The 14,310-nt window shown below is 38.9% G+C and overlaps 1 protein-coding gene across 1 annotated transcript in view; it reads left to right on the top strand.

The window, feature by feature from the left end:
* Positions 1–14,310, top strand: part of CA10 (carbonic anhydrase 10) — a gene marked incomplete at both ends in the record, with an annotated part of 191,188 nt that overhangs the window by 168,794 nt on the left and 8,084 nt on the right. The window contains 2 exons of the mRNA XM_080629096.1: positions 9,426–9,521; positions 11,946–12,018. Coding sequence (XP_080485222.1) covers positions 9,426–9,521; positions 11,946–12,018 — 169 coding nt within the window. The remainder of the gene's footprint in view (positions 1–9,425; positions 9,522–11,945; positions 12,019–14,310) is intronic.

The raw sequence follows: 14,310 nt of genomic DNA, 5'->3' as shown, positions 1-14,310 counted from the left end.
GAAGCAGCAAGAAATAAGTAGTGTGTGGTATTTGCATGGCAGCCAGAAATATTCTGAAGGCCAGACCCTTTGCTAGTGAGAATAAGGAGCTGCTTTCACAGCCTGACTGAGGTCAGGCTTTCTGCCAGCAGCAAAGAGTTTACTACATGAACAAAGCAAATTCCAAAGACTTTCGGTTGGATCATCACCCGAATTCACATTTTCTAATGGTGGAAAGTCCAATAGACTAAAGATTTTTTCAAGCGTTCAACATTTTGGAGCATGGCACATGCCCTGGATTTCTTTCATTAAGGGAAAATATCCATTTGGCATTTCAGGTATTTCCATGCCACTATTTTCAACATTTCAGCTACAGAAATTAACCTGGAAATGAATACTGTGTATGTTTTCTAATGGGAAAAAAGGCTTTGACTTCCATTGCCTGCTGATGAAAACTGCAAGTGTGACTTCACTGCTGCCCCTTTCACCACCATCACGTCCAAGAGGCATATTTTGAGTATTAAAGGTCTTCTGGACTCATCTACATTTTCAAGACAGACATGTGAAACACTGGTTTTGCTGGTCCAAGCTGCTGTTGCTTCACTCACCAGCCTTTCCAGTGAAGAGCTGAATTACCAGTTTAAAGATTCCAGATTCCTATCAAGTCAGATGAACATGAACATTCCCACACAGCATCTCCAAAGCTGTCTGTGCTCAGAACCCCCTTTCCACAAACCTCAAATCCCATTAGGCAGATCTGCTCCTAATGTTAGAGGTGAAGCACCATGGCTTCACCTTCTGTTCATTCGTCCCTCTAAGCCCTAATGGAAGCACTATCTGATTTTTACAGTGAGGCTGCATAAATGATTTTCTTCATCCTTTTGTCAATTTAATTTTCACATCTTACTACTCAAACAGCCCACAAGAGACATGGCAGGTACTGTGTTTCTGATGGAGTTGCAATTGGTTTTCATTATTCACTGCCCTTCTCTTATTGACATAAACTCTTGACTAAAAGTGTATTCACAAAGGTAACTCTCAGCTCTACTTCCTAATGTTTAGATGGGATTTTCAGATGGTTTCTTGTTTCTAAGCATTCATATTATACAGATAGGACAAACTGTAAAGCAGAGGTCATTGATGTTAGGTAGTCTGCACAATTACCAGTGAGTTAGGAAAAGGTTGCTACTGTGCTGAAATATATAATTAGAAAGTTTCTGAAGCAAGTGGAATAAGAGGAGTTCTTTTCTTGTCCATATGAAGCCAAGACACTTATTTGTTGTGGATGTAGGGAAGCAGAATTGAGGGGCGCGGTATAAAACAGGAAATTGCAGAAGATACCTTTAACAAAGAAAACCAATGTTAATCCTTGGACTTCAACCAACTGTGGTGTAATTATGGCTACTGGAAAGGCTTCTGTGATCATCTCCTGTGTAAGTGGCACCAATCAGTACTTGTGTGCCTGTACTGAACTGATTTTACCACGTGGCACTTTTCAGGGCCCTTTACAAGGTACCCAGAAGAATGTGTCCTTATGATAAACAAGTGCTCTCTGTGTAATTTCATGCCCTTTTAATTTATGCCGTACTCATTTGTTGAGTAGTGTCTGCCAATATCTGACTTTATTTCACCAAATCTGTAGATAGAGCTGAAAGGCTTCCTTTATAAAAGATAACTGGCTTAGTTATGACTTCTTAGTGTCACTTATCTTTCCTACTGAGTATAATGTCGTTTAATTCATTTAGAAACAAGATCATTTTATAGCTGTCTCTGCCTTAAGCTGCAGTATCTTATATTCTTAGATAATTCCAGTCCTTTTGGTTTGTCTGTGCTTATTATTTCTCAATTTCAAACTTACCTTTTAAACTACAAACATGAAACTGTGCCTTACCCAATTTACACAAACAAAAAGGCAGTTGTATTTCTCATCACTTTAAAAGAAGCTTCTGGGATTTTCTTGAACCCAAAAAAAACCCCAAACAAACCACCCCTTTACTTTCTTTGTGCAGGGTAGATCTGTGCCTTCTTTTCCTCTCAGTCTTTGCACCTTAAACAGGAAATCCTGGTCCCCATTTTTTTCCTGGTATATTATAAAATGAGGACAAAAGGGGTGAGGCCTAAGTTAACAACTGGATTTCCACTAGCTCAAATTCTGTTAGCTTTTTCCCCTCATTCTTTTATTCATCAGTCTGTGATATTTCTCTGTCTGCTCTTGCCCAACATGCCCACCCTTTGAACAGAAACGTAGCTACAGATGGCACTTTGGCAAGGTAGACCGAGAGCTCTAGTGGCATCACATGTTGTTAGAGAAGGCTTGAACTGCTATTGCATCCCTGTCACACTGTTCAGTGACCTTGCACGTGTGTCCTTTTGACTCGATGTCTCAGGGTAAGACAGTGAACAATAAAACTAGCTTCAATCGCTGCTTCTACCACACTTTTTGACATGTAGGAACCATTTCTGCTGCTTTCTGGACTGATTGCTAAAGAAATACAGAATTCTCCCAGAAATTCACAGCACCATTATATAACTGAATCTCCCAAATGGAGCATTTATACTGAATTCATCATCGTGGTGTCTGAGCATCTGTTGTACTTAAAATGAGAAAACAATTTGAATGTAGTGTTTAGTCAGAAAATCCTGCACAAATCCAGAGATAGGCTCATCTAATAGCCCTTTTTCCTACATTGCCCCTATTCTCTTTTAAGATGTAACTTTTGTAGATGAGGGATTGGGTCAGTGCCAAATTATAGCTTGCAATGAAATCTTGCATCAGCCAAGACAAAATCAACATTAAACATTTAAGTATAAGATTTCATTTTGAGCCTCACACAAGGTGAATTGCAGAACTGTTTCATTTATTTATGTTGACCCAGCTCTTGCACATCTGCTAACACTGAATGAGAAGAGTGGTTGACTGGCAGGTCAGCCAAAAATACACCCCATGTTTAGGGTAATTGGCAGTGGAATGCTTCCACAATGACTGCCCTGTCAAAAACTCTCCTCAAGTCACACAGCGATCAGCATCAGGCACATCTGTGTACCTCTGGGGCTCAATTTGGGTTTTTGCTTCATTGTGTTTCCTACTATCTGGAAGAAAGTACAAATGATTGTGACACTTGCAACAGTTCCAGCAGCATTTGGATGGCAGGAATCCATCACCCTTCACATTTATTTCTTCAGCCTATCATTTACTTTATTTTTTGGTGTTAGCACAGAGGTAGAAATTCCTAATAGGAAATTCTGAGCCATGCACAGCTCATCTGACCCTCTGAAGTAATTTGTTCTTCCTGTAGTCCTGTGGATTCTTAAAAGAAACATCAAGTTTTAAATATTGTCTGAAATTACCCCTTTTCCTACTTGCAAATGAATTAAAGACTTACAGAAGAAATGAGAAGATACAGAAATATTCAGGAGAAATACTTTAAAATCTGCACTTCATTCAGATCATATTTTCTAGCTGCAATGGCTGCATGTAAACAAGTAATAAGTGTGTTTTCCTCTGTTAATAGCCTCACCAGTGTAAGATACTAGGTCAGGAGCCAAAATGTCTTGTTTCTGTCCTGCATCCAATCAGATCCTCACCTATCTCTCTTCGAAGTACTGTTAAACACTCAGAGTATCTTAGAACAGATGCTCTAGAAAGCTTAAGACTCTCACCTTTTGCTTATATATCTGCATCTAGAGATAACTGCTTTAAACCTAAAGAGTCAATAATACATGCTCAAAGTATCAGAGTGCTAACTACATGCCAGGGAACCCTGGCTAGAGCTGACTGTCGAACATCAGTTGTTGAACAGAGATATTGCAAGTTAGTTCTTATTACCAGCTCATGTAATGATGTGTTAGACACCATTTGCAGTTTAAGTGCTAATTCCTAGCTTAACATTTTTTCTAGTAAAGTAGATTTTGCAGCCAAGCGCAGTTAACCCTTGGTTGCATTTCCTCTTCACTGCATGATGCACTACTGCATTTCTCTGCATGTTTTTATAGAGCTGCGTGCTCAGAAGCAGCAGAAAGCTGAGCTCCTTCCTTGCACTCTTAGTTTTATTTGTTTAAGTAAAAAAGAATTGCAACCTTTTTTTATTTACCTTGGATACAATTGCTGGCATATTGCTATAAATGTGGATGACAGGCCTTTCTATTAAACCACTATTTTATAGGCATTTCTTTGATCACAAAATAACTGTCAACAGCGGTAAAAAAAACCCAAAAACCAACATAGCACATTTGTCAGCAACAGCCCAAAGAACATCAGATTTAACAGAGAGAACCTCAGAGAGATACAAAATTATTTCAAACAAATGGGGTTTGCATTTCTCCTTTGTCAGATTGAACTAAGTTAATCTTTTTAACTGATTTTAGTATGAAAGCCATAGTAGTTTGCTGAAATGCCAAGTAAACTGCTGAAAGTGTAGATTGTCACATAAAATTTATTTTACCAATTTGCCAACAACATGAGAGTACCTAAGTGCTGTGGGCTTATGCATAAAAAACAACAGACAGGTACATCTATGGATTAATTCATAAGGACGTGGGTAATGCCACCTTGGCAGAGCCTAACATTTCATGGCAGAGGACCCTGATCATGAGAAAATGGTGGCTTTGTTTTCCAAAGACTGTTACTGTGAATCCTAATTTCCATCTTAAATAGGATATTCTGAGCCCACTACCAGCTCGGTTCTCCAGCTGTTACGTTGAGCAGGCTCACAAAGCAAGAGAGACAGAGGACTGGACCAGAGAGTTAAAGTCATTACCATGCCTGACTTGTAATGACTTGTGCCTTGAGCAGGCCAGGAGTATCCTTGCACATGGGTGAGTGTGTGTGTGGACAAAGTTTGATCATTATGAGAATTCAGGGAAGACAACATTAACATCCAGCTTCAAATCCTCACCGATTATGAACAAGCTGCAATTGACTTTTTTCTTTCTTGAATAGTCGATGGGATATTCAGGCCTATTTTTAAGCAACACACCATAAAAATGCTTCATTATTTGCCAAAGATTGCAAAGTTTCCACCGCATCATTGCCAGGTATTGGTCTAATGAAACAAGACAACTCAGGACCACAGGTTCTGAGGAGCATGGTTCATGTTCTCACAGATGATGCCGTATCTCCCCATGAAACAGGAGGTATGTTTAATTTCATTTAAGACAAGCCTAAAAACATTTCTGTCAGCCACACAAATTACACATCCTAGAACCAGGAGACACCTTAAAAAATACCCTTGCTTTCCTAAAGTGAGGAGCTCAGATCTCATTCATGTTCATATCCACAAAATTAACACCATAAATAACTCTTTGATGATATGACATTATTGCTCTTCACAAAAGACCTGTAAAAGCAAGTATATTTTAACACTGGAATATCAACTGTTGCTATTAATGGGTTTTAACTCATTCAGATTCTGCTCCTCAATGGACACGTGCCATGCAGGAATTATGTTCCTTTTGCTGTTTTTATTAAACTTTGGATAAACAAAAATGTATAATTTTTTCCCTTAATGAGATCTCAGCTATTTTTTACCAGGACTGTGAATCAAAACAAACATTTAACCTGTCTTCTTGAGCAATTTCATTTGCTTTTGTTCCCTGCTGTGCTAAAAACATGCGTTGTGCTTGCTCTCAATCAGGTATCCCAACAGTTTATCAAGCAGCACAGCATAATGCAAATATTATAGTTACAGATTAGCTGTTCTCTGCTGCCATTCACTTTGTGGTTTAGATCCCTTGTCATTTACAAATCAAAATGTTTATGCACTCAATTATAACACTTGCAAGTGAGAATAAAGGGTATTTCATTACCCCCAAGAGAACTATGGACACATTTGTTTGTAAAGCATTGTGTTGTTCTGTATTCCCTCAGTTTCACATTGCTCCACGTCTCACTGCAGCGGAACATCCCACAGAGATCTAACTTTGATAAAAGGGTTATGCCACGCACAAGATGAGCACTCTGTAATTCACAGGGGGCCTTTCTCCAGGTTAAAAGATTGCTAGAAAAGAGTCCCTGGAATTTTTGGCACCTACAACTGTCAACACAGCAAACTGACTCCTTTTGCTTAGCCAAAGAGCCTTGGTCAAATGCCACACCGAAGATATCCTGCTGCTAGTTCTGCGCAAACGTGCACATTTCCACTGGGTGAAGGATCAAGCGAAACAGCCAAATGCATTGCAGAGAAAAACCAGAAAAAATGAGATGCATACAGGGCTGAACATTATCAAATTACAGGCAAAGAACAGGTTATTACCATTTTGAACACACATGCACATATGCTGGGAAAGACAATTGGATGTTTTCCACACAGCGGCCAAAACATGAGCCATAATATCAGCCTATCTATATTACGTTGCCCCAAAGACACGGTCAGACAAGCTGAGAGGAGTGTGCTCAGCAAACCAACCCCAATCCTGTCATCAGTTCCTGATGACATTCCCAACATCGCCAACCTCATGTGTCTAAAAAGTGCTGCATCTGCTCCTGGTCCAATACATGTTCTTGGGTGATGGCACAAGGGCGCATTCTGGTTTTTCATCAGCTAAAAGGGAGTAATTAATCTTAATTCGCTTCTCCTCCCTGAAAAACAGAACTTCTATAGCTTGAGGAAAACAAAGAGCAATCAGTTGTTCTGTGGCAAATTAAAGGGGGAATCTTCCAAAGAAAATCAATAGTTTATAACAAGACTCTGTATTGTGTTTGAGCCCTGAAACTAGAATCAAAGGGTACTTTCAGCATTGCAAGTTGGCTCTTGTTCTGCTTTGGTTTTAATACAATGTCATTGTTTGAAAAAGTGAGATTTTCACATAGGAGCCGTTCTAGTTGTGTGTGGCTTCACCTTCATGGAAGACTTCAGTAATATGTAATAGAGACTGTAAGATGACAGGTATTTGAGCCACCTTTAATGAAATTATTCTCAAAAGAAGGAATTTCATAGGGATTTGTATTTTTTATCCTGTGTGTAATATTCTATATCTAAGACATCTTTATTCATTTGTACCTTTCTAAATTAGTCTGTTCCATGTGAGAAACTTTGAATATGATGCCTCCCTGCATGATCAATCTTTAAAAAAAAAATAAAAACCCATAAAATTTAACCATGGTGCCATGGAAACAGCTTTAAAATTAATTTGGGTGCACGGAGGAAGGATACAACACAGAGAAAGGGACAGGTTTCAGAAGGAAAAATGTCTGTCTTCGTTCAGCACTGGGATCTTTACCCATTCCTGCACTAGACATTTCGGTTTGTGAGATAATCTAAATTAACCTAATTCATTGTTAGTCTGGGACTTTGCACAACAGGAATTCTGGTCTGGAGCAGATTTCATCTCTTATTTCCTTGCTAATTCACAAGTTTGTTTGGCTGCAGAGAGAACAGTTGTACATAAAAATACGTTACTAAGCCTAAAAACTGCACCGAGTGCACAGTCCCCAGAACCACGATGTTATCAAAGTTCAGTAATACCACAGAGCGATGACTAATGAGCCTATAACCTCTCTGTGCTGTGGAATAAATGCTCTCATTAATTCTGTACAAGACCTTTACAAACATGCTGCATTCATCCTGCCTCCTCGCTGCCAGAATTTAGTAGGTGACTTCATTGTCTGCTTTGACATTTTTACTTTTGAGTTCCAGTTTGGTTTGTTTGCTTGCCTTAAAAAGTGCCTACAGCGTGAACTGTAAAAGGGACAAGCAGTAGTTTCAATCCAAACAGGACAAAACTAACTGAATTAACACATTATAGCAATAATTTTGACCCTTAATTCATTTATTTTGGTCTGTGAACATAGTAAAGCTATGTGCCAACGATCTTCTTACTAATGCAAATACTCTCTTTCCTTTCCGAATTTCCACTTCTCCTTTTTCGCATCAATGTCCAAGCACTAAAACATCATTGCTTGGGTATTTGGGAGGTGGAGGGAGGCCAGTGAGTGATGGATTTTCATATTAAGAAAGCTCGTAAGATCTGATTCCAAGTAATACACTTGCAAGAAGAATCCATTTTGCAGTCAGGGCAGAGTGTAGGAAACAGAACTCTCTGAACACTCCCAGAGTCTGGACATGTCGTTTATTTCTCAACTTATCATAGACTGAGATAACAATGATGCAGCTTACACATAAACTGGGATGCTGTTATAATTCAGAGCACTACTAGTGCACATGGTGGTGGTCATACGTATATTTGGATGGCAAAGCAAGGCTTTGGCTTTGTAACTTGATCGTGTGCTGGAGGCCATACAGGGAACTCGTTGCAGAAAAATCCTTGCAATTATATTTCCCTACTAAAGCATCAGACTTTGAATTTATCCAAAAGACAAAGTCACCAGCACGGGCACTGAACCGCATTTCAGTTGGGTTTGGGGTGGATTTGGTTTCTTCCCAATTATAAACACAGAAAGCACTCTATGATGAAAATTCTTACTGACAGCATTAGTCTTCTGCTGTTTGTACAGTTAAAAAGACTACCAGATATAGATCAACTTAATACTGATCTTGTTCACAGTATGCAAGTCCAGAGATTTCAGTGGGCAGCCTTTAGATTCATGCCAGCACATGGAAGACACTCTTGGTTTTTAAATACAAACATCAGGCTTCTGCAATTCTGAAAAGTGCCTGAACAATGACCTTACTTTCCTAACTGACATCTGAAAACTAAGAAAAATATCTTGAGGCTAAATAAAGCTACTAGCCTTAGAAGTGTTTAACTGCCTCACAAGTTTGTTAAAGTCGTTCATCTTCAAAAAAGAGAGCTAGGAATTGCAATATAAATGATAACACGGCCAGTGATCCCAGACAAATCAAGTACCACTGTTCTGGGCAAGAAATTTACACATGCTGGGAGAGAGATGAACTGTGCCTTCATAATTGAAGAGTTTCGGCAAATCATAAAACTAAAAAGCAGAAGGAAAGCTGCAGGAGCTAAGGAGAACCTGGTTAACAATAATAGTATAAGGGCCTAACTGTAGGAGCTTTTGCAACCAAGTTTGTAAAGTGCGTAACCAGTGAATATTAGTGTTTTGAATTCTGAGAGTGCTGGTTTGAACAGCTCTAAACCCATATCCCATATGTTTCTTCAAATATTTTAACTCCTGACTCCTCTGCGTTTGGCTTGAGGCTGAAAAGTACAGATTACTTGATGCCCATGGCAAGTGCTGTTGCAACAGGGAAATGATGTCAACCCCTGCAGTGCAATTCATAACTCGATGTGGATAAATTCACTTACTGGCAATTTAGAAGAAAACACGCTGGTGCTGTGCCAGTTAGAGCCAGATGGTGACTGAAATTATTCAAATCATGCGTGCTGCAAACCTCTGAAAGATTGCAAAATATCCCAGGCATGGATGGGATCCTAATACAAACCGATTGGTGTATAGAGAGTATTTGCAAACAGCGTATGCTGTGATTTGCTACTGTTTAATTGTAATCTCTCCTTTCCCTGTTTTCTAGGTTCAACTAATCCACTATAACCATGAGCTGTACACAAATGTCACAGAAGCTGCAAAGAGTCCTAATGGGTTGGTGGTAGTTTCCATATTTATGAAAGTAAGTGTTCAGTATTACCAATACCTAGTATATAGACAATAGACTTCCTTTTCCATGAACTGTAAATCTAGAGGTTGGACTTATCATTATACTACAGCAATACCCAGAGGCTCTGATCTTGAATCCAGAGACACTATCATCCTAGGAACTGAACGCATAATCTCTACTCCAAAGCATTTACAATGTAATGCAAGGAAAATGGAAAGGGATAAGGGAAGGGGTGGGGGGAATCCCTTACATCATAAACATCAATCTTAACACTTTAATGGCTATGACAAAAGCTACTGGTTTTGCAGATTTGGTATTTCTTCATGAAATGTCATTCATTCAATTAAAAGTAAGTCTCTCCCGGTAGGCTGAGGCCCTGGGAAAGGGCAGGTTTGGACACATGCCGATGTTTCAAGTGAGCAAACCAAGTTTTTTCTCAGAGTGTTATTTAAAGCATCTTAAACTATCAAAACTGAGAGAACATTAAAAGTCAATCTTTTACTATCTTCCATTTCACAGAGCTAGAAAGACCAGTGAATACTCTGTCATATTTTGGTTTCCATCCGGTTACATTCAAGTTGCATAATTAGGTCTATAAATTACAGTGATCTAGCACTGAACTCCACTTCATAGTTTACTCAAACCTCCTTAATTATGTTGGAGAAACCTTTTTTCTCATTTTGTATGAAGAATGCATTTCCCCCCCAAAATGTTGGCATATTCTGCCGTCATGTATCTTTCATCACTCTAAAAAAGCACATATTTCTCAATACGTGCTTCATGCTGAAATAAATCGCTTTCATCAGACTTCATGCAGTGGATATCTCAGTTCCCTTTAGGACTCCTTACTCCCATTTCATAAAGTTCCTGACAAAACATTAACTTCAGAGTTAAAATACGCATTTTACAGAGCATATTGAATAATTAGATATAAAAGAGCAATTTTCATGCAGATCTAATACTGAATAAAGATATTTAGGATACCTTTTTTCATGCAAAATATATTGTATTACATCCCAATGATCTCACTTGAATTTGCACGAAAGGATACAATTGAAACAAGTTTTCAAAGTACCCAGCAGGCCAGTTATGTCTAAATAATGCATCGCTCATGTGCTTGCTGAGTTACACACCTCTTGCAACAAGCCACAAAATATAGTATCTGCTTCACTATATTTTTTCTCCAGGCCTTCTCATCTAAGCATGTAAAGGTGTGTTGTATTTTAAATGTCCAGAGTAGTTCAAAAACCTCTAAGAGGAGAAGTAACTATCCGAATTGCCACAAAATGCAACCTAAAGACAGTTTTCCTGAAGGCTCCCTGTCAAACAAGGCTGGATCACAGCTTGTCCAATAGCCCACTGATTTTCCTAAACCTTTATTAAACTTTTTGTGAAGTTTTCCATTTTCAAAAGAAATTGATTTCTTTCTAGATAAATGCTGGATGTGTAACAGCAGCACCTGGTGTCTGATAAAAATCCAACATAACAGAATAATTGAAAGATAAGTGGGATGGTTGAAGGTACAGTTACTAAAATGCCTTCATAGCAACATGTGACACTGATTTGTTTCTACCCAATAATAATTTTGCCATTTGCAGTGCAGTAAAATCTCTTGTTAAATTATTGTTAATAATCAACAATGATTTTGTTGATACAGGACATACAACCCCAAAAAAACCCCAAAGCCACAATACAACAACAGTGCCCCTAAGGCCTCCATCATTTTCCCCTGTAACTCCTCTATCATTTTCCTAAGTCCTCTATCATTTTCCCCTCTAAGTCCTCTTTAGGTATGGTATGTTTGATGTAGACTGGACATTTTCTGTGTTTGTATATGTGTATGCACACATATTTGTAAGCGCATGGGGATGAAATTTAGGGATTTCATACCTGTATAGAAAACAGAAGGCAGCTTTTATTTGCAATTTAAATAGCCTGCCGCAAGGAAATTAGATTTCTCAATAAAGAGAAGAATAATAGACTACTACATGAAAATCCTGCCTAATAATATTAAACCACCTGCAAATCCCAAAGCTGTTGGGGAATAAACCTGTACACAAGTTTGTGTTCAAGCGTTGAGTTATATTCATTCTGTATGCAAGTACTCACACTTGTAGTCAGGCACTGAGTTACATTCATCCTGTGGTACAAGTACTCACACTTGTATTCAGGCATTGAATTATATTCATCCTGTTCTCCCATCCCTGAAGGGGTTTTTATTTATTTTTAGGTACCAACTTCCTAACAAGTTTTGTTACAAAAATATCCAAGGAATTATTTCCTCTTCCCACATCAGTGAAAAAAAAGGCAGAAACAGTTTGGAGGAATGTCGGAAGAAAGAGAATGAGAGAGTGTGTGTGCACATGAAACAGCTACACTTCCAGCAGGGAACTGGTTGTGAGCAGGTTTTGACACTGTACATTTTCTCTTCTGTAGGTATCTGAATCATCAAATCCATTTCTAAATCGTATGCTTAACAGAGACACCATAACGAGAATAACGTATAAAAGTAAGTCGGTTTAAATTTACTGTGGCTGACAGCTGTATGCTTCTAGTATCAAATAACACATTTAGTGATCCACAGAAACAAGAGGTGTGTCATTACAAGCAAAAATTACAAAGTTTGCATTGCCAGCAGCTCTGCATGACAGACTTGGGAACCTGAAAAATCTGGGAAGGTCATCAGTTCAGCAAATGAATTTTGAACTTCCAAGTCTACTTTATGCTTGAACAAGCAATAAATTAACGAAATTACACTTAACAAATACATCCACTGTATTCACACAGAATACTCAGGAGAAACTGCCTACTCTTAGCAATAAAACATACAGAGCAGCCAGGATTAAATCAAATCAAGTTATGTCAAGATGCTGCATCGTTAACTGTGGATTTAGTATTCATTAATGCTTTTTGTACCCAAAAGTGATGACATTTCTATTCAGCTATTGCTGTATTTAATGCGTATGTAAAGAGGTCATTAACATAGCATGTATATTTGTTGCATTCACACTTGGAAAGCCTTTAACAGATAATGCTCAATAATACCGTGTTAGCATATTGAACTTGGGGAAATCTGGAGCTTAAATGTCAGTGAAAATTAGGCTAGTTTAGAGACAGTAATGAAAAATACGTATCTCTCAACAGAATAAATGAAACCTCTTCTCCTGAAAACCTTATTCCCTTTGTCAAATATTCAGTTGAATTCCAAGCAGCCATTAAGTTAGTAAGTTAAATGATACCAGAATTTCACTTTTCAAAAAGTCCACAGCAAACTGAAAGAATAAGGAAAATGTCATAAAACTCAACCTTCCTCTGCTCTTATGAATGTCTGAACATTTTTCATAAACTTCCTTGGGTTTGCTTTTGCTTATGAATGCTGGGAGAGAGTTGTTCATGCTCACTGGAATGAGACTGCTTGTCAGGACTCCAGGGTTTGGTTCACAAGTCTGCTAGAGTTTGCCTCAGTTTACCTCTCTAAACGCAGTAGATAGTACTATATACCCTGCAACAACATAGTGTTATTTGGAAGACTTTGCATCTGAAACCCCAGAGATCTCAAATATCCATTTAACTTCAACGGAAGTTGCTGAACTTCAGGTTTATGATGGAACAGTTTGGAGAGATCCCTAAAGTACCCACTCTGATTGCTTTTCATGGATTCCATCTTTCCCCCTCCCTCCCTGCAAAGCCAGGATTGTAAAAAGTGTAGATTTGAGAACAACGGAAATTAAAAGCAGAGAATTTACCTACTATTTCTTGAACAAGAAAGCACTAGAAAGATTTTGAGTCTTTCTCAAATTCGGAATTTCGGAGCAAACCCAGCCCCATGCTGAAGTAGATATTTCTTTGTACTTTGCTATAACACACACCTTTCTTCCTACTGAAGTTTCTCTAATTTCACCTTACAGTTAACAAATCTTGTTACATCTTTGGTCCAAGTTAGAGGCCTCTATTATGATAAAACTCTGTTCTCCATGATACCTGTAGAGAGGAAGGTGGCAGAGGGCTCAGAGCATTTTCTGCAGATTGTTCTATCTGTATGAAATGTCTCGTTCTCTGCGTGGAAGCAGCAGAGATTAACCCAGTTTTTAAGCTGCCTGACTCAATTCCTTGCAAAAACACCGTAACACTGTTTTGTATAAGCTTCCTGCCTACCAGTGTTGCTGTGGCATCCTGGAGTCAGGAAACTGTCATTCAGGCTGTATGTGCTTTTACAGGCTCTTTCACTCCCAAACTACATATTCCTGGCTTCTGTCTCGGGACCAGCCAGATCTCTGACTGTACCACTGAGGAAGCTGCTTTTCCCCACAGACACACACACAGACCTGTCAGGTCTCACACGCTGAATAAGAGAAGAATCTTGCCACATTTCTTCCATCACATCAGCTGTATCTCATGCATTCACAGGAGTGTTGCAGCCTGTTTTGCACTTCTTGGCCCTATATGCTACAGTGGCTGGTGGCCAGTAAAGCAAAGACCGGACAACTTGGGGTGGCTAAGAGCAGAGGAAATGCCATGATTAGGGATACACGACTCCAAAGGGTGGAAAGGCACCAGCAGCATCTTTCCCTTGTTGCATGAGCGAGCATGCAACCCTCACCCACCTCAGCGGGCAAGAACACCTTCCCTATACAGGATATTCTATGTGTACACTACACTTAGGAGTGGGCACTCCTCCTCTGGAGTTGACAACATCCTACAACCCTTCCTTGAATATTTTGCCTCCTTGAAGGAAAATGCAATTCCATTCACGCCTAAGTTTAGGCTTACTAAATGAAGTTTTGCATGAAGATGAATTCAT

This window comes from Psittacula echo (genome assembly GCF_963264785.1).
Source record: "Psittacula echo genome assembly, chromosome: 14".
NCBI classification, from domain to species: Eukaryota; Metazoa; Chordata; class Aves; order Psittaciformes; family Psittacidae; genus Psittacula; species Psittacula echo.
This window is presented reverse-complemented; position numbering and strand designations above follow the sequence as displayed.